The sequence below is a fragment of the Anopheles ziemanni genome, chromosome 3, assembly GCF_943734765.1.
Source record: "Anopheles ziemanni chromosome 3, idAnoZiCoDA_A2_x.2, whole genome shotgun sequence".
Lineage (NCBI taxonomy): Eukaryota > Metazoa > Arthropoda > Insecta > Diptera > Culicidae > Anopheles > Anopheles ziemanni.
In genome coordinates this window covers 94,331,923-94,352,906 of record NC_080706.1, presented here as the reverse complement: position 1 = coordinate 94,352,906, position 20,984 = coordinate 94,331,923, and the positions used below count along the sequence as shown (strand labels likewise).

The following is a 20,984-nucleotide window of genomic DNA, read 5'->3' as shown; positions in this document are numbered from 1 at the left end:
CGGGCGGGGTGTGCGGACCCTCGTGTGTGTATGTCGTGATGAAAGTGAACCGGAGCTTGCGTGATGTTGGAGAAATTTACTCAGAAATGGTTGCGGCCACGCGGTTGTGCTCGGAAGGCAGAATTCTGGATCGATGGTTACAGCGATTGCCCTCAGCGTTCGAATGCTGATTCCGTCGAACCCTTTCCCGAGATTGATGCCCAGAGCACCCCCGGAGTAGGCTCGGGGCGAGCTCCATGCAGCTCGGAAGCTGTTGATTGGTTCGCTGAAGTTCATCAGCGGTGATCGAAGGATGCAGCCACTCCTAACAGTAGCCGGTTTGCTGCGGTCACGTAATGCAGCGGCCTACTCTGACCGCATCCCGACCACTGCAGGCTAACCGACATGCGAACGACCATCGGACGTGCCTCAAACGGTAGCAAATTGCAATTATCTGCATGTTTTCTCGGCGCGGGAGATCGCCAGGATCGCAAATGCGGAGTGCGGGTGCCAGTGGCTCCATGCCTCCTTTGCCGGCCTGGGCGAAGCAGAACGAAAATTATAGCTTACCGCTTTACCGGTGCATATGCGTGATGCAAGGTCTTTGCACAAGGGACGGCCCAGCAAACACACACACACACACATTTTCCCTACAATATGGCGCCGACCGGAGACGCCGGAAATCGGATCGCATGCCTGATTGATTGATCCTCGGCGATTGAGAGCGGAGGGAACGGAGGGCAACATTTTGGTCCCACGATCCCAATTCCATTCCGATGTTGGCGCTCGACGAACCCTTTTTCCAGCGAATGGCAGAAACCTCCGGCGGTAGTAGCCGATCCAGAAAATGGCTACCGAATTCCGTTCGTGATCGATAATGTTCGAATGTCGACAATGAACCTATACTCGTCCCGTGAACCCTCCCTTTTTGAGCTTCTGGGAAGGAACACTTTCATTTTCGGGCGGCGCGATCTAACGAACTCTTGCTGGTGTGGTCCTGACATAATTAGTTCAAATTAGATCTATTAGATCTAATTCAATCGGACAACATTTGACATTCCTGGAAGAACCTCCAAACAGTTACCAAATTGCTCCAAACAGTGGCACAATACCTGGGTTCCTACAGACATTCCAGACATTGCTTGTAATTGATCTATTGATTTGGTATTTGGTGTCACGTCGGGGCCTTACATCGGGGCCATCAGTATCTTGTGAGTTGTTAACATGTCGGTCGGAAGTTGGCGATAGCTGGTAGATAACGTGGTTCACATTCCTCACTCGATATCTACGACTGACCGAACCCTCGCCGTCTTCAGTTTTCTGCAGCTACTGAAACAGGCTGGATCGAAGATGAAGCAATTTCTGCTAGTTCTTGCCTTTGTTGGCATTTCGCAAGTGAATGGTGCACAGGTGAGATCATTTCCAGTACATTGGATTGAGAGTTTGAAACTAATCCCAGTTTTTTTCTTCATTTGCCTGCGAATAGTTATGTGAGCGTAAAGGACTCGGTGCTTTCGAGGCGAATCCGTTGAACTGTCAAGAGTTCTTCATGTGTCGTAAGGGACGTCCCGTGCAGTTCACTTGTCCGCAGAGCATGTTCTTCGATGTGGCGTCCGGAACCTGCGGATATCGGGCACTTTGTGCCGAGAAAACTCCATCGCTGGGAGGTGACGACGATTGGTCGGAAGCGATCGGTCCGGAGTACACTCCGATCGAGGCCAATCCGTCCCGTTTGATGGCGTCCAGCCCGGTCTGCCAGGGAGCAGCGATCGGTGCGATCCGCGTCGATACGCGAGGCTGCAAAACCTTCTTCCAGTGCAGCAAGGATGGGCCGGTGAGGTTCGAATGTCCCTCCGGAACACTGTTCGACAGCAATCGCAAGTACTGTGAGGCGGCCGACATTGCTTCCTGTTCGTTTGGTCAGAACACTCCCGCTCCGAGCACGGGATCGAGCAACCTGAAGGAAGTACTCTGTACCGGCAAGAAGGTCGGTGCCAAGTTCGCCTATCCGACCGACTGCCATAAGTACTTCGTGTGCGATGGACGCAACTCGGGCCAGATTCTCACCTGTCCGCGTGGCACGGCCTACAACCGGGACCGCAACGTTTGCGACTTTGCCCACAACGTACACTGCTAGGAAAGGACACTTGGCCGTGCATGGTTGACTTCCCATTTCCCGATCCGATTTCCCGAGCGCGTGCTCACCTCATTACACCTGGCTGATGGTTTTGGTTTGGACTGTGACAGTCGTACTTATTACGGTATTCGGTGTTCCCCCGGTGTTCCGACAACTTCTGGCGATGGGAGCGTTGGTTTATTTTAATTGGATTTAAGCACAAGCACAAACGGCAAAACACGAACAAACCCGGGCCCAAGTGGACGATGGACGTTGGTCACCATCCTATTAGCAGGAGTGGATAAAACAGAAACAGGGTAAACCCCGGTGCGGTCTCGAAAGAAAAAAAAACATGAAACGCCGTCAATTCGATCATCGATTGCCTTTCCCCTGCGTGCCGTTTCCGGAAGCAACCCTTGGGCCGGTGCGCTTTTGCAGCTGCTCACAGGGGGGGGGGGGGGGGGGGGGGGGGGGGGAAGGGGGGGGGGGGGGGGTAAGAAAGCTTGCTTCCGATGATCGCATCAACGAAGGGATATCACAAGATGTTGGTAAAGTAAAAACAAAAAACCCCAGACAGGAGACAACGCACGAAAAGCACAAAGGCACACAAAAACGAAAAAAAGGCAGGAACGCAGAAACAGAAGTACAAAATATGAATAGTCAATGAAGGGCGATAAATTTCACAAACGCGCGCGGTCTCTCTTCCCGGTGGCAACTGGCCCCGATGACACGAAAGTCTCGCGTTTGTTCACTTGGTCGGTTTTGTTTGTTTGTGAACCTGTTAACGATAGCTCTAATTAATACGTGCTAATTTGCTAAGTATGGTGGAGGTAAATGGTGAATTGAATAAATATGAATAATTCAAGCGCTGCGAGTCGAGGTAGATAAATTACCTCGCAGGACATTCTTCGCACCGAGAGGGGAGAGGGCATCATTTAAACAGGAAAAAGGGTAGTCGACGATGACAAATCAACACGATTCGGTGAAAGGTAAGTTCACGAAAGCATTCGGTATCAAAGTACATTTTAAATACCTTAAATGGTGCACATTTTTCATCCGTTCCTTAAAGACGCGTTTTCCAGTGTGAAACTGTCATAAATTCAATGATGACCTAATCCTAGCTTCTCAGCCTTTGATCCACCAAGATTGATCGCACGCAATTTGGGAAAACACCCTAAAGAGCGCGATAAAACTATTTTAAAGCGAACCAGAGTGTCCAAAACCTGGAACGATCAGGACCGAAATGTCCCGTGAAATGTTGAATAAAAAGCGAATGCCGGTGTCCAGAAAACTCGTCATCATCGGAATCTGTTCGCTCGGCCATCCATTTGCCGGACGGTAACAAATTGCGATCGATTAATAATGGTTTTTCATCCCACCCGCAGTAGGTCCGTGACGTTGGAGAGGTCATGTTTGCAGAGGTGGACAGGATAGGACCTAGAGAAGAGAAGAATGTACGAGGGAAAGAAATGTTAAACACACCTAACCGGGGTTTGGAAAGTAAAACGAGCATCATCTTCCCGGAGAACAATTTAATTTCGTTCGCTCGGCAAAGAACGAATAAACGAAACGTAACTCCACAGAGCGTAAAAGAAAACCATCAACATGTATACGGATAAACTAACTTTCAAACAAACACGAAAATATCAACGCCGGCTTTGGAAGTGCCAAACATCTCGGGTTCGCTAATTAAGTCCAATTTGCCAAACGAGCGAAGATTTATGGCCCGGGCGAGCGCTAACCGGCGTGAGTTCATCAAGTCTTGGTCCATGGGTTTTCGCATGAAGATGTTGTCGCATGTCCCACCTCCGTAACCTCAGCCTTTCCACGGCCCCATGCCCATTAGTACGATGGGTCGTAGGATTCATGGTTGATCACTTAATTTTATTCTAATCGCAGCAAAGGAACTTAAAGGAAGGGTTGGCAAGCAGGGATGCGCCGACAAAACCCCTAAGCCCGGGCGAAAGGTGACATGTTCGTAAATTAAAACCAGAAATAGCTTCCTTATCGCACCGGCCCGGTCTCTCACGACCGGTCGGGCCTTTTTTATTTGTCCTTTCCTTTGACCCTTTTTTCCCGAGCAAACTCCCCGCGCGAGATGAGCGTGAAGATCGGTGGCGAGAAATTCTTCGGCTTCTGCTGCTGGGTTCACATGTCGGTTTATTCCAGCGAATCGACGCTAGACCGTCCCATTCCGAGGAAGATGACCCTTCGCGCGGCTGGTCTTGTTTGCTTTACTCATTTCCTCAACACACACGCACACGTTTAGGTCTTCTTTACCCAAAAACGGAACGATATTAGTTCTGTCGGACATTAATTTTGTCTCGTCGCGTCGGAAGGTGAAGAAAGGCAACAAAACTACCGACGAGATACCGGAGTCCCGGAGTCCGGGGAAGGTGTCGATGGGAAGCAACACCTTTCCCGACTCTGACAGGAAGCTGTGGCGGGGGACGCACCCGGGTAGTGAAGTGTCAAAAGTTAGGTTTTATCTTTACGATGACCAAGATAACAGCCATCGACGGAGACGACGAAGGTTTTGGAATGAAACCCGCGAGGACGTCACCAACTGCTCGGTTTGGAAACAGATGAGTAATGATAAGGTGCTTCTGAGAAGCTGAACCGTGGGACGACGACCGGCGGGAAGGAATAAAATTGATTAACCTTATTGAACAGTGATCGCAATAAAGATTCTAATGGAGTCTTAATGTGCCACTAGCTTCAGAGGCTAGATGAGACCATTCATCCCCAATCCGTCACATGCATCATCGTACGACAAATCCTTCCAGGCAAAAGATTAATGTGCCGGGATCAAGCGACGGCGTAAGGGCAACCCGGTCCGATATCGTGGCGAGGAAAGAAAAATTGCCTTCCCCGTTTCGGAATCGTGTCCTTTCCATCGGAGCAGGTACCGACGACATCCCTCGGTTTCGATCGACTTTACCAGCACACCAACGGTTCCATCGAAGAATTCCAGAAAGAAGAAATCGATCCAGCACCGCCACGATAAGCTTCCTCACGTAACTTCACTTTATTCAACCTCACCTTGCGCACTCGGGTGCCATATCGATCGGCCCCCCCTCTTCCTCGTCCTCCTTTTTCCCGAGCGATTAAAGTGAATCCTCCGAAGGCGAAGAACAAAGGCGAATCGAATGGCGGGACGAGGATGATGCACTTATATCCGTCGCCGATGCGTTCGTCCCCGCGCGCTCCGAAGGTGAGTTATTGAGTGCTATTAATTTCTTGTCTCACTTCACACAGGTTCACCGATTTGGCCCGCGGGTCGCGTTGACTTCTTTATAACACCGGAGCCTTGTTTACCTTGTTTTTTCCCGCTTCCATCAACGTCCGGATGGTTGTTTTTCTTTTTTGCGTCAATAATGGAATGATTAAGGACCGTGTCGGGTGTCTCCCGGTGAAGGAAGATGTTTCAATTTATGAATCAATTCCGCTTATCATTGACCAGGCCGTTCATTAGCTCGAGTTTGGGCTTTCACGGTTCATGGGCTGATGTTTTGCATTGTCGGCATTATGATGATTTTTTTTTGTTTCGAGGGATTTGGTGGTTGGATACCGTAATTGCAGCTCATTTATATTTTCTTCCACTGCCGAATGGTGATGGGTTCTCGGAACCGCACCCACCGCCTGGAACCGCTTCCGAGCATCTTTAAACCGGCTCCGATTTCGGCTTAGTAAAAGCCACGGTTCCGTCCGGAGCCTGGAGCTGCCGACTAGCGGCTCCGGACGGTTCCGGACGGCTCCGGACGGCTCTGGACGGCTCTGGACGGTTCCGGACGGCTCCGACTGCTCCGGCTGCCGACTAACGGCTCCTGACGGTTCCGGACGGCTCCGACAGCTCCGACGGGTCCGGACGGCTCTGACGGCTCCGACGGGTCCGGCAGCCGACTAGCGGCTCCGAGCGGTTCCGGACGGCTCCGACGACTCTGACGGGTCCGGACGGCTCCTACGGCTCCGACGGGTCTGCCGAATAGCGGCTCCGGACGGTTCCGGATGATTCCGGACGGCTCCGGCTACCGACTAGCGACTCCGGACGGTTTCGGACGGCTCCGACAACTCCGGACGGCTCCGATGGCTCCGACTGCTCCAACGGATCCGGCTGCCGACTAGCGACTCCGGACGGTTCCGAGCTCGGAATATTGCACCTACCTTGCGGAGCAGCTTCCGATATTGATGCAGTCATTAGGAAGCGGTTCCGGTTTTTTGTTGAATTTACCCATCACTACTGCCGATGCGTTTTCTCTTTGTTGGAAAGTGATCGAAAACATACCGTTTCATGATAACACGATTAATTGTACCACAATCTTGGGAGATTCTAGCGAACGATGTTTTGAACGATTTATACCATATTTTAAATGCTTGATGTTTACTATCGAAACGTTCGTAAAACAAGGTACGCTGATGCTCAAAGTAACAAGTAGCCTATTAGTATGGTAATCGTTGTCTTCCATAGGTTACGCTCATGGGTTTGTGGTGCTATCAAGATCCCACACCAAACAAACACACACACGCCAGGCCGTTTCGGTCCCGGAATCGATTCGAATCGGAGCGGCAAGATTTATGCATACATAATTTGCGTTGGCATAAATCGTCTCCGTGCTGCCGACCCCGTTCCGGAGCGCCGGCTTTCGGGGGGGATGTTAGTACAATATTTGCATAAAATCGAATCAAAAGCTATATTTTTGCGCTGGCCATAGACCACTGCCCGCCCGGTCTCCTTTTTCCCTTCGGAAGGGAACGGTTTCGGTGCGGAAATGCTAATTGCACTTCGAAGCTTCCGCCCGAACCGCAGTATTGGATTTGACTCAGCTGCATCCTGGCAAGTCTAGGCGCTGGACGAACCGATTCGGGCTCACCGTTCCGCGACCGGGTTCGGGTTCTAGGTGCACTTAAGCGCAGATTGATTGCATTCCGGAGTGGAATTTTCGTTGAACCGGTGCATCGTGCCTCGCTTCGAGTGCAGCAGCGATGGCCACCGGTAGCGCTGGGCAGCGCGTCCGGTCGTTGCTTGAGCGTTATTATAGGGCTTCTAATAATTTTCTCGGAACCCGGTCCCACTGGTCTCGCCTAGGCCGGGGGAAAACCTCGCCCGGTGGCAGGTCCCGGTCATTTGTCAGCCTTTAGCAAAGTCGTGATTAACCTGGCATGCCGACGAAAGAACCCTGCCATGGAAGGTCCCACTGCATGGACTCTGTCCGTGGAGTCCGAGTCGCGTCATGTGTCCACCCCGTGTGTGTGTGTGTGTGGGTCACGATGGGTCACGATGCGCGGGAAAGCTACTTTTCCAAATTGCAGCTTCGTGCAGCGCCGATTGCACCCACGACTTGGTCTGCCTGTAACTGCACCACGTCAAACCACGACTTCCGGGGTTTCTGCTCCTTGAGCGAGATCCTTTTACCTTTCCGAACTTTCCGAAATAGGTCCTTCACTGGGAAACACTCGGGATGGGTTGGCGAACGGTAGAAGATTTATTTTTATTCGGTTAAAGCAGAGAATTATCCACGATTACCCGCTCGATGCGACTCGAACCATAAGCGAAGACTTCAAAGCAAGCTTGCACACTTTAAGCGAAGCTCTAAGGCTTGGTCTGACGAACCCTTTCTATATCAGGAGCTTTACAAAAGATATCAAATGATATGTACACTAATACCTCACTTTTGCGCCCTCCTCCAAAAAAGAATACTGCTACCCAAGGTCCTCTGTATGGTTTCTACTTTTGGCTCGTAATTTTCGAGTAGCCATTTTTATGCAAATAAATACTAATTCAGTTCAAAGCTGACACACTTCGTAAAGTAGCAGGTGCCATGCCAGTGTCACCAGTTATGACCCAAGCGCCAAAGTGAAATTGAACATTGAAAAGACTTGGCGAAGGCAACTTACATCTGATTACAATCAGACCCCTTTGCCGGGAGTCACTGTGTTGTTTTGTTCCGTTTCCAAATCACCGAATCTTGTTTCGGTGCTAAAAAGCCCGTAGAAAAAAACACACAACTTTTCACTTCACGACCACCCAAAACGCCATTTTGCTTCCCCCCCACCCCCAAAAAACAACTCCCTCGACACGCTGCGGTGTGCAGGTTCATTAGCATACGAAATTATGAAAGCAACATTCGTTCCTAATTCATACGATCGCGGTGAAAACCGGAGGTCCCACTACTTTGTAGTGTTATTTTTCATGGTGATTATGCTTCGCGGTGGCCAGGGTGGAATTTTCTCCACCAAGAGCGAAAGTTTCACTGCACTCCATCATCGTTTCTGTCATCGTCACGATTTTGGAAAAGGAGCCGTATTTTTGGGGGGGAAAACTAAAAGGGAGTAAGAACTAAAGCGATGCTCAACACAAGAAGCCAATTAGAAGCAACCAGAGTTCGTTCACCGGAAAGTTGTCTTGTTTGGTAATGTGAAGTACAGCAAACGAAGCAATCGAGATCAAACGGAAGGTATTCGGAAATAATGAACCAAGACCAAAACGTCTAACTCCTTGGCTCATAATAAACAACACGAAATAAAGCTCAAAACAAGAAAAACCTTCCCACAGAGGTTGACTACCGCTAAAAGGGATCGCGAATGTTTACCGCTCCGATCACGACGAGAAATGTTTTCGAGTAACAAACACACGCACGGCACGCAGACTCCAAGGTAGAGAAATAACCTTCACCGGTCTTCAGCTACCGAAGACAAAAAGATTACGGCGGTTCTCGTCAATTTTGACTAATTTTCGGAAGCAAGTGAACTGATTACGCTTTCCGCACGCAATGACTGAGGCCGTCCGAAGGTGTCCTGGATAAGGCTTTTTCCTTTCTACCAGCTCGTAGCCGAAGGGTTTTTGTGCAGGCCCGAAACTACCGGAGCGTGAAATCCATGTGCAGCATGCAATTATTCAACCTTACCTAAGAGTGAGTGCAGAAAGAGGCCAAATGAAGCCACTTTTCTGTGCCGAGTGCGTTGAACTTAGAAGGGAAGGACCTTCTAATCGCCGAGGTGCAGTTAAAGTATGCGCTTCAACACACTTTAGGATGCGTGCGTGCAAGTTGTTGAAAAGGATCGTTTTTTCTCCGAGCAACAAATCATGGTAATTTACAAAAATGGAAGCCAGTCAACGGTTCTTTTCGTGTAATACAAAATTACTTTTGATCCAATGAGGTGTTTTCTTCCCAATTTTCAAAAATATTTCATCACTAGCTTGACGCCCCGGCGTTGCTCGGTGACGAAAGGATTGAGAAAAGAACTATGGTTTTAACTAATACTTGAAAGACATGTTTGAATTTAATAGTTACAATAACGAAATATTTAAAATGTTTGATATTTCATCCATTTCTCCATAATGTATAAACCTTAGGGTAACTATGTTGGATACACCTTGACATTTGTTTACATGCTTGTTTTGTTTATGTTAGTAAAACTGAGTTAAAATTGTAAAATTTAGATAATTTTATAAAATAAAATAGTGATTAAACAAACCTTGAACAACATCTGCAGTGCTTAAACTATATGTGTGAAAAATGTCAGCTTTGACAGTTCAATATTTTTCGAGTTTTTAGTGCACACAGAACTCCACACATAAAACAGCTAAAATATGTAGCAGATAAAAATATCGAAAGATATTGAAATCCAAGTTCCGATTGGTCCCAATGACTCCTTCGTTTGAAATCGTTAAAATATTCCTACATATTCCTACCTTCGCCACTCGCGCACGTCCTCGGAATAGCAAATCACATTACGAAACCGTTTGATGGACGCTTTGTGGACAAATTGTTTCTTCGCCATTCGAAACACTTGCGACAACCATTGGCCACCAGTCAGTTACTTGGAAACGTGGTCTCAAACATAAGCATACCGGATTCGGTGACCCGTGCTTTCCAAGGGAGTGTTGTTTAGGTTTCTGTTCCTTCCCTTCCAAGGGAAAAACCAATCAAGCCGTTTGCCCACGAAGCGTCGTTGGTGCCGTACTGGTGGGGGGGGGGGGGGGCAAAGGATGGTGGAATTTTGTCACATAAATCTGACCCCTCCTCCTCCTCCTCCAATAAGGTTCCCAGGCGAATAGCCCCAGGTGGTCGCACATGAAAAGAAATTCCACAGTAATAAGTATAGTGTGCAGTCGATGGCTGACTTTACGCTGTGGGGTGAGTTTGGTGGGTGGGGAGTTCGGCTAAAGCAGTGGAAAAAAGAACCAACCCCACACGTAAACTCACACCAACACATGGCAGACATGTTTATTAAGTACGCAGTTGTGACACGCCGAGTGCAAAACGGCTGATTACAGGCAACCTCGACGCAAAAGGGATACTCGGACTCGTCGCATCGATGGGAAGTCGAAGCTGTCACCAGCACGTGCGGCACGTTTGTTGAATAATTTAGCCAGCCGTCCCGAGGGGCGAGGCAACAAACGACGCGCTGGTCAAACTTGCGCAACTTGGTGTAGCTGAAAAGATTGGAAAGATTATTTAAACAGCCAGCAATACAATCATTACCTGGCTGGGATGAGCTTGTTTTCGGTGGAATGGTTATGTCCTCCAAACACGTCTCTTTCGTTTGATGCTAATTCAACGTTGCAAGTTACCGATTAGTTGTATTTAAATGTGCACTAGATGTGCCCGAGGGCAAGTGGAAACTGCGCACCGTAGCTGTTTTCCTTGACAAGGCGGCATATTGAACTATTTCGTTGTCAGTAGCAACGATGAAGCTTCAGAAAACTATATGCCAACAAATAAACAATCATAGGGAACCCAAAAATAAAAATTCAAAATAAGTGTGAGGTCCTTTATAGATATTAAGCTACTTTCTTTGTTTAGTAACATTAAATCATTTTCATACCGTATTCTCTATAGTAATTTGCTTCATTTGAACACTAAGACACTAATATGAAATCACTTTTAACTTTTTTTTTTAATTATAGGAGCAACCTACTCGGAAGAAATATAAGCTTTTTTCGTGTATTTTTAATTGTTTACGGTGAAAATAGATGCCGAGAAAAGCCGTGTTTCGGTACAAATATGTAAAATATTGTGTTTTTAACATTTATAAATTACTTCATATTGTTAGTTACATTACTACATTATTACCATTACCATATTGAAACGGTTATAATGTTGTATTGAAAAACCATTCCATTTAAATGTGTTATTTTGTGTTCACGGCTTCTAATTTGAGGTTCAACAAGCATCTAATAAAAGATGCTTTAATTAAAAAGGAGTTTCTTGTTGAATGAATTATTTATGTTCACTTTTTACATTTTGTGAAATAAACAAAACACTTTCACGATGTTATCTACTTTGGTGTTCGATTGCAATTAGTTGCTTCTGAGTTTTTCCACCATCATTCGACTTAAAACATGGTTTACATTTAAAGTGGAGTGCATGAATTCGGGTTTTTTTTAGTTTCTAACCAACTTCTGGTAGAAAGAAAATAATCTATTGTACGTAGATCACCAAAGTAGTAAGCTAATGGGGGGTAACGGTGGGGCTCCCTTAAACAAAGGGAAAATACAATCCATCCCCCTCCTCCAAAACCCCACCGGATGGGAAGTATGTTTTTCCAGCCACCGCAGCCGGCTCAGGGACATAACTTTCCTCGTCCACTTTATGGGGTCGATTTTAATAAAACTTTTGTTCTTGTCCAATTGTTCCGCACATGAATTATTGGGCCGGAAATGCAACGAACCCAGCGAACCGGTGCTAAGCACGGCTGGTCACGGGTTCGCACTGCAACTGCGCTGCACCGCTTTTACCGCTGGAAAATCTTCCGCACGGTCGGCGACGGGGCATGTTGGGAGATGCATTTTCCGGGGCTGAATGAGGTGACCTTTTTGTTGCACGCCGGTGAGCTGAAAGTTCCAAACGATATCTGCATATGCAGATTAGCTTTGGGAGGTTAAATCGGCAAAGAATGGCGTTACGGTGTGTTGGGCAAGTGGAGCTGGCTCTCGAACGGGTGATTTTGATTTGGGTTTTGTGGAAAGTTCATCCAGTTGAAGTTTTATAGGAAGAAGCTTCATTGTGGCGAGCTGAGGGAATTGCTGTTATTATTAAACTCCCTTCTGATGCTATATCTCCCAACCTCGAATCGATCAACAATCTGTCGTTCTTATTATTCCCGCATCACGGAGCAGAGTTGCATTCGGGAGCGAAGCCTATAATCACTAATTTCAACAAAACATCAGGCAAACGTCACTAGCCATAAATTTTACGGACTTCTGTTTTTCGCCAACTTCTACCGACAACCCTGCTATTTTTCCCCCACCTTCACCTTCTTACGCACGGCAAACCCCGTTTTCCGCCCCACCAGGCCGGAAACGAGGGGTTGCTTATCTAAATCAGCAAACAATACGCCCGCCCGTTGCTTATCTGTTTCCTGAATTTTATAAGAAATTTCTGGTCCGAATAAAGAAAATTTAATGTCCGCCAAACGGTAACTGGAGCTGCACCTTGAAGCGTAATGCGCCGTGGCCCCCTGTGGTGTCCCACCCGCATTCCCTTCCCATCATGGTGCGGAAGGGAATACAAAATGGCGCGAAGAAAAGCTACACCCTCCCCCCCTTAGCAAACCGACCCGCACCTACAATCCAACTACGGAAGAGTGTGTGCGCCCTTTTTGCATTGCACATTTGCAAGCCCGTTTTGCTTGCGTTTCCGCAGGTTCGGTGGCCATAATTCATTCCCCGACACACACACACACATGCTGCATCGGGGCGCCTTTTTTGTGGTGTTTCGGTGCCAGTTACACTCCCTCTTAACCCTTTTTACAAATTTCTTTAGGGCTTGCGACAAGCGTCGGTCCGATCGGAAGCCACACACACACACACACACAAAATGGTGTTGGTTGGCCAATGCCAACCCCGGGTGCGCCATGTGCTCCCATTTTTCCGTTGAGCCGCCGTTAAATTATGCCGTTTGGTGTACGTGTTCCAGCGAGGGAAACGTTCCGGCGGACGATTACTATCGCAAAAACACCGCATCGGCCCTTTTGGGGAAGCGACCGTGGGGGAGGGGTTGGTTGCGGACTGAAAATAAACTTTCAGCATTACACCAATTTAAAAATCGTTAATCCACCACCGCTACACCGCCAAGCTGGCCAGCATGCGGGCCATCGGGCGAACGACGGAACAATACAATGCACCAACGAAAGAGTTGGAGTTTGGCTCCTGATTGACTGCTCCGCTCGAGTTGCATGTTTAAGCAGCATTGCACAAAGCCTTGATATCGGTGGTCAAACAATGGGCGGGATAATGCAAATCTGTTGCCCTCGGAAAGTATCGCCCAACCGGTACGGAACGTTCGTGCACGCGTTCGAAGCGCTGGAAAATGGTGGATGAATAATAAATGGTTCCAATTTTGTGTTTCCCAATCGATGAAACGCTTCGTTGAAAAGTTTAAAATTGTTGTATAAAACTGAAAGTAAATGTTAAAAATGTATAACCCTAGAAAAGTGAGTAATAAGCAGGTGATTTTCCAAGAAAGATGCACAAGCAGTTGTAAAAAACAGTTGAGTTATGCTGCGTCCAATTTTTCCATTTATTTTACGTTATTATTATTGATTGGCATCCTTTCGTCTTGTCATCGACGTTCAAAAAACAAAGGGCCCGAAATCGAAACGAAGGCCAATGCAACAAAACGAAACACCAAACCCATCCACCGGACAGAAACACTTGCTTAAGCTGTAAGCAACTGATTAGTGTCAACTTAGTGACAAGACTTTGCTGATATCTTCCCTTCGCATCTTGCCATCGGAGCCGAAAGGGCCGGAAAACGCCGATCGCGCCCTGTATGAACACGATTGATGGGCGGTTGAAGGTGATCAATTTTAGTTATCGTTTTGAACGACACAAATGGTGTTCGTTTTTTTTTTTTCTTTCAACGTCCCCGTACACTGATAAACACCTGACTAAAGTCTGGTCGTTCGTTTCAGAGGTTAGTTGTTGTTGTTATTTTGACTGTGAACTTTATTTTCGTTGTCAATTTATTTGCCTACGAGTACGAGAAGCGAGTAACCTCGTTGAAGGACGTGAGTAAGTCCTATGGAAAATCTATTTGCTCAGTCTATTTACTTCATCGTTTTTAGTCTAGACATGGTTACGTTAAAATCCTGAAACTATTGTTATTTTTCTCTACGACTTGAACGTGGCCTTCAGAGTGGATTAAACGTGGTTTGATGTATTAAATTCATATTAAACCCTTGCTTAAAGTCTACAAAAATGACCGAAATCATGTCTTGTTATCTGATTGCAACGTTAAGTCATACTATAGATCAGTTATTCATGTTGTTTTGCGTTATTATCAATATCATGTTGATCATTATAATCATACAAATGTTGTTGATGTAGTTTTCAGTTTTATCCAGTCAGTGGCGCTAAGCCACTTCTGTTTTGTTGTATCTTTTTGATGTTGTTCGCAATATGTTTTGCGTGCGAATGACGTAAACTCAATTTACAATACTCTCTTTTGACATGAGTTTGATAAAAAAAACGTGTTTAAACACCGTTGAGCGAATGCAGATGATAAACTTTTAGATTTCTTCTAGAAGCTTGTAGATACGAGTTTGAAACAAACATAATAATTTAGGGTTTATATATTTACATTTCGTGGAATGGGTTCGTTTGAATAAAAATAAACAGTGGAAAGTCTCTGTTCCGATGTTTCTAGAGTAGTTTTTCCCAGGTTATACGTGGTCAAACAAAAACAAAAGCCCTTCTGGTTCGAACATGTTGTTGAGCGCCGCTGAAAGGTTCGAATTGTAGCCCAAATCCAGGTAGGCAACAGTGGACCCCTTTTTGGAGCCAGACGCCCAACATTGGCTCAGCCGGCTACGGTCGCCGTAACCCGGTTGGGAGGGTAAATATTTTGACGGAAAGTCCAGGTTTCCCGGGTGTTTGCCGAGGCTGTGGAGCGCCTACTTCACTGACGCCAGGCGAAGCGCATGCGCAACATTTGCCGGCGCAACGAATTTGCGCCAGCGTTCGCTCGATCGTCCGAGGTTTTTTTCCGGGTGAGACGAGTGAAGGAGGAGGAGGGGGGAGGGTTTTGGGAGCGTGCCTCTTCAAACTCGACCAAAACCTCCCCATTGTGGCCAACTGTGTAAACGGTGCGCCTCAAGCGGATACAACGTGGAGAATTCATTCAGGATGTTTTGAACGTTCTGGAAGATTCCAGTGTGTTTGTCGGGACTTGGGACAAATGTGCTATGGCACAGTTACGTCATCCCAAACGTAAAGGTGTTGTTGTTTTTTTGGAATTTTCTGAACATTTCGGCCTCAATTTGTGCGATGAGATTTTTCAATGGAACCGTTTTTTTTCAAACTTCAACTTTCGTTTCGAAGTGCGGAACTAAACTTTTCTTCTCAGCTCGTTATTTAGTCCCCACAACATCTAAATCCAGTGTACAAAAAGGGTGACAGAATGGACTGTGCCAACTATCGAGCCATCACAGTCTTCAATGCCGTCTACAAAATTCTATCCCAGGTACTCTTCTGCAGACTCGCGCTCCTCGCTACAGATTTCGTCGGAAGCTACCAAGCTGAGTTTGTTGCAGGCAAATCCACCACCGACCAGATCTTCACTCTACGGCAGAACCTCCAGAAATGCCGAGTGCACCAGGTCCCGACGCACCACCTCTTCATCGACTTCAAGGCGGCCTACGATACCATAGACAGGAAGGAGCTATGAAAGACCATGCAGCAGTACAGCTTCCCCGAGAAGCTGGCCCGTTCGAATCCCACTGGGGTCTGAGGCAAGGTGATGGACTCCCTTGCCTTCTATTCAACATCGCTCTTGAAGGTGTCATGAGGAGCGCGGGCTTCGACATCCGTGGCACGATTTTCACCCGCTCTCTCCAATTCCTCGGCTTCGCAGTTGACATTGACATCATCGGGCGGAACACTAGGCCGGTGTTTGCAGGCGTACACCCGACTGAAAACCGAGGCCGCAAGGATTGGATTGATGATCAATGCGGCGAAAACATAGTACCTGCACGTCGGAGGCTCTGACAGTGACAGAGCCAGGCTGGGGAGCAGTGTATCAGTGGACGGCGACGAACTTGAGGTAGTAGAAGAGTTTTGCTACCTCGGCACTGTCGTAACTCCCGACAACAACGTAAGCTGCGAAATCCGGAGCCGCATTGTTCAGGGGAATCGTCCCTACTATAGACTCCACAAACTCCTGAGGCCCAGATGGCTTCTCCCACGCACTAAGTGTGCCATATACCGCACGCTCATAAGACCGGTCGTTCTCTATGGGCATGAATCCTGGACTCTGCTCACGGAGGACGCCAACGCCCTGGCAGTCTTCGAGAGGCGCGTGCTCTGGTTTATCTTTGGCGGTGTGTATGAGCAGGGCGTGTGGAGGACAAGGATGAGTTAGCTGAGCTGTATGGCGAGCCGGACATCCTGACGAGGAGCTCAGCGAGCTCAGAGGATGGACCAAGTGGAGTAGAACCTGCGAGACATCGGATGCGACCGGAGTTGGAGGACAGCAGCCATGAATCAAGCTACCTGGAGTACTATTGGTGACCAGGCCATGTCAGCACGACGTGCTTAACTGTAAGCGGGCCAGAAAAGAAGAAGAAGAAGAACAATCGACTTCGTTTAAACAATTCCCATCGATCCTAGGGCTTCCGGGATCACTTACCGAAAAAAAAACTCAGCGACAGGCTCGCCTAATGATAACTGCCGATAATTGTGGGTTTGCCTAGCGCTGACTCCTGCCCAGCCTAATGCTGCCTAGGGTAAGCACCAAAAAGCAGTCATAATTACAGGATAGTTGTAACACACCAAGCCTCACCCCAACGCACTCAAAACCCACTTCTTCCCAAGGGGCCGAGGGTGCTAAAGGAAAAAAAAAGACAACGAAACAGAATCTCGTGCACCAAAACCACCATGCAATTGTCGCCGCCCGGTCGTTAAACTGTAAAGCCACGACCGCTTGAGAACGATGGCGCGCGGTGCGTGTCACGAAATGGCGTTACGCCTGAACGAACCAGCGAACATTTGCGCAGCTCGAACTTCTTCCGTGCGCACAAAGGAGGGGGATCTGTGGTGCGGGGAACGAGGGGCCATCGTAACGAAATTAAATCAAATGGAAAAGCCCGAAAGCCTGAACCCCCGCGGCGAGTGAGTTCCACGAAAACGGAAAGCCTCCAAAACTGTGTCTTTTACCTTTCTTTATTTACCCAATCCCACGGAAAACGTAGTGTTGGTGTATAGTGTGTTCGGAAATCGACAAACAAGCGATCGCCGAGGCTTCGTGCTGTGGGGAAATTCGTTGGAACAACAAAAAAACCCAGGGAAAGGGGGAAGGAAAACAGAAACAAATCGAAACGTTACCCTAACCGATGGGCTTTCTCGGGCGACGGAAATTCGATACCTTCGATTTGTTTGACAAACGCCTGACGGACGGACGGGGGGGCAACTTTGGGAAAATTCATAGGAAACCCTCGGTGGTGGAAACAAAAAAAAAATGGCCGCCCAGCACGGGGTTGGGACAGGGGTGCACTGTTAGAAAATGGTTTCTGTTTTCGGATGGTAAACATGGAGTCGCCTTAAAAAAAATCGTGTAAGACCCGGCTCGAAGCGTATGGAAACTAGGTGCTACATGTGTTTTCCCATTATCGACCTGTGCCCATGTTCCATCTGCATGCAGAGAGAACCTTTTTTGTGTGTGTGTGTGTGTGTGTGTGTGCTTGTGGCCTCCATTGTGTGGCATTACTTACAACATCGACGTCGACAAACACGGCCAAACACTGCAGTCGGTGAATAATTTATGTAGAAAAATCTTGATACACTTTGCGGCTCCCAGGATTCAACTGAGGCTTAGACCAGGGATGTCAAATCTGCGGCCCGCAAGAACGTTGTATGCGGTCCGCGACCCCGTTGAAACAATACGTGAAGAGTTTTAAACCTTGTGTATTGGCTTTTGTTTGAATTGCAAAAATTGGTAGTGAACGAACTGTAAATTTCATCCGAGCAAGAAGGCTAAAACACGGTCAATTTAAACGATTTTTATAAGAATGAGCAAGGGTTTTATACAGATTTTTCGATACAAGTGAATAAATCTGATAAACTAGAAGAGTTTTCTTAATTAAAATACAGATTTGTAGCAGATTGTAGAATTTCAAACGAAGCAACTGTGTGAACTGTGTTAACGTGTCAAAGACATATATTGCCGAGATCAAGGGGAATATTTTATGAATTGTCCAAACTTGACAATTACTTGAAATTTACCTGAATTAAGGAAAATAAAGACCACGTTTTATAAAACGTAATGGGCAAGTGATACCAAATAAAAGTTCGCGTTTTTAATATTTTATCTTAGGTCGATACCACAAATATGATCGTTACTTTTAATTTATGTAAAAAAAAGTTGCTCAGGATAAAAAAGCTGTTTCTCAAAAATTTATCAAATGTTTGTGTATAATTTAATTAAATTTTGAATAACTCGGAATAAGTATAAAATGCACTTCAACTAGCTTATGTAAACTACTCCTTATGGTTTGGTTTTAGAAAGCATTTTCATTCATTGAAAACGGTAAAGTTTATTTAAACATATTTTGCAAGTCAACACTATTGTGCTTTTTGTTAGAAAGTTAAGTTAAGTTAAGATTGCTGAACATGAACACTATTTATTTGCTTGTCTCTAATAATCTATGTACAAACCTAGCTCATGAATAATTACTAGGTTAAAAATTAATCCAACCAATGATACGTTTTACCCCGCAAACCTATTTTGGGACGAAATACGGCGCGCGAGGTCAAATGGGTTTGACATCACTGGCTTAGGACGGTTACACAATGGTTGCGTTTTCGGTAGCGTCCACCTGCTGCGAAAAATAGAAGGAAAAACAAACCCCTGCGAAATGGCTGCAGCGAAAGCTAGCAACGCGCAACGCGATAGGGTAACATTAATTAAACGATAATTAAAAAACCTCGAGAAATCGCCATCACCGCCATTTCCCGGCGCTTTTTTTTTGCCGCGTTCGGACGATGAAACAACACTTTTCCACCTCGGTCCGTGCCGGTGTTGTTGAGCTAAAGGCTGACACAAACTAAGCCACCACAATCCGTCTCGATATCACCAGCGCCAAACTCGATTGCTGGATGGATGGCGAAGGGCGAAAAAATATGATTAACAATTAATTTGCATATAATAACCGTAATTATGGAGGCTGATTTATTCACAAACACATTTCGCCCGACCTGCAAAAGCGGGGCTTAGGTGTGTATGTGTGTGTGTGATCCTCCTGCCTCCGCGCGTGTCAAATCCTGACAAATAAATGAGGAAGCTGGCGGACGCTTTCCACCCGGGCGCTTTTTTTCTGTGCCCAATTTTGTCCAAACGATTTGAATGTGTAATGGGCTCTGGGCACCGTTATGATGGATGAGTGTGCATTGTTTCGATTCAACGGCGTAAATTGATGTCGCTGCTGGGCGGGCATTCGTTCTCTCCCTCTCTCCGAAGTGGGAAAAGAAAATTCACTCGGGCCCCGAGTTTTTCCCCCGCCCCATTCTTCTCGACGGAAGGGCGAACCTGAACCTGCTGGGCGGAAAATTAATGGCTGACGATCGTCACCGCCACCCCGCGTGAGCCTTGGGAATGTTTGTTGGTGCACCAAACGCGCGGCGATCAGCTCGTAAAGATAACATTCAAGATGGTGGACTGGTTTAGATCTCTAAGTTCAAACGCTGCACTTCCCCCATTTTCTCAGGCACGGGAAAGTCACAGGAAAAACACCTGGTTTGGTCGCCTCGTAATGTTAGGCTTTGCCGGTCGTCGGTTGCACGATGGAAACATAATTTCTCCTTTTTGATTTGTTTGCAGCGTGCTATCTTCATCGCTTCAAGCATGTTGATGTCTTTCTTCTTATTTTTTTAAAGAACAAGTTAGTTTTTAAGTGTTCTTTAAGTGTGTATCTATCATTCGTTTTTAATACAGTCTTTCTTGATTCATCAAACATTTTTTTTATCTTATTTAACATTTTTTTATCTAATTTCTATACTTTAAATATGTTATAAACAATTGTTCTCATCACTTTGACGTTTTCTTAGGAATCCTAATCTCTGCTGGGCGGCATTGTATGTATTTCCTTTCACGTTATACCTGTCATATAAGTCAAGCTTTTTAATTGGCCCCTTCATACTCTTGAAAGGCAGGGGGGGTTCAGGGAGAGGCGGGGAAATAGAAACCTAACACAACACACCGACTAGCTGACCCACGTACACATCATTATCAGCATAATTAATATGCATAATTTATGGTCCGCAGGGTGTTGCGTTCGCGCCACGCGAATGTAACGGCTTCCTCCAACCATTGTTTTCCACAACAAACGGTTTTCCTCGAGGAGCCACACGGTGTTTCCTTTTTTTCTCTCCTTTTTGCCTCAGGTGTTGTTCTTATGTGGCCTTTCTCCGATGCGATCGATTTCGTTCATAAGTAGCAGGCGTTGCCTTCGATCATCCTTTCGGTTACAAGTGGAATAAAAAACAACACGAGGAAAAACCCTCAACAAACATCAGGTTTTTGACGCTCGGGTGATAACATCATCGGATCGTGTGGACGCTTTGGAACTTTGTTGAGGACCACCTTGGGAGGTGCCTTGTCCGTTTCGAGCGAAATAGAACGCTTGAAAAGCTTGTAAAAGGCGGCCGCCGATCGTCATCCGTCAACCCTTTTTTTTTTTTTTGAAGGACCCGGCCTGGTCCCGGTGCCATCATGCGTGTAATTACAATTTCTCTAATCCTTCCTCCTTTTTACCCGCACCTCCGACTGCCCTTCGGTGGCCATTTACATTTTCATTCGGTTACATTCTATTTCCACTCGGGCCCGCGGTGTCGATGTCGAGCTCGAGTCTACCACGGATAGTGTCATCCCGAGCGTTTGCGGCTAAGGAA

General features: G+C 46.8%; 1 protein-coding gene across 1 annotated transcript; it reads left to right on the top strand.

Annotated features, from left to right (window-relative positions):
• The first annotated feature begins 1,329 nt into the window (after positions 1 to 1,329).
• On the top strand, positions 1,330 to 2,116 carry LOC131285884 (probable endochitinase). The gene is made up of 2 exons (XM_058314738.1): positions 1,330 to 1,389; positions 1,466 to 2,116. Exons 1-2 carry the CDS (start codon positions 1,330 to 1,332, stop codon positions 2,114 to 2,116), a joined length of 711 nt encoding a protein of 236 aa, XP_058170721.1.
• Positions 2,117 to 20,984: the final 18,868 nt, after the last annotated feature.

Coding starts and splice junctions, on each gene's coding strand:
- LOC131285884 (XM_058314738.1), top strand. CDS start 1,330: ATGAAGCAATTTCTGCTAGTTCTTGCCTTTGTTGGCATTTCGCAAGTG. Junction 1,390..1,465: donor CGCAAGTGAATGGTGCACAG/GTGAGATCATTT, acceptor GCCTGCGAATAG/TTATGTGAGCGTAAAGGACT.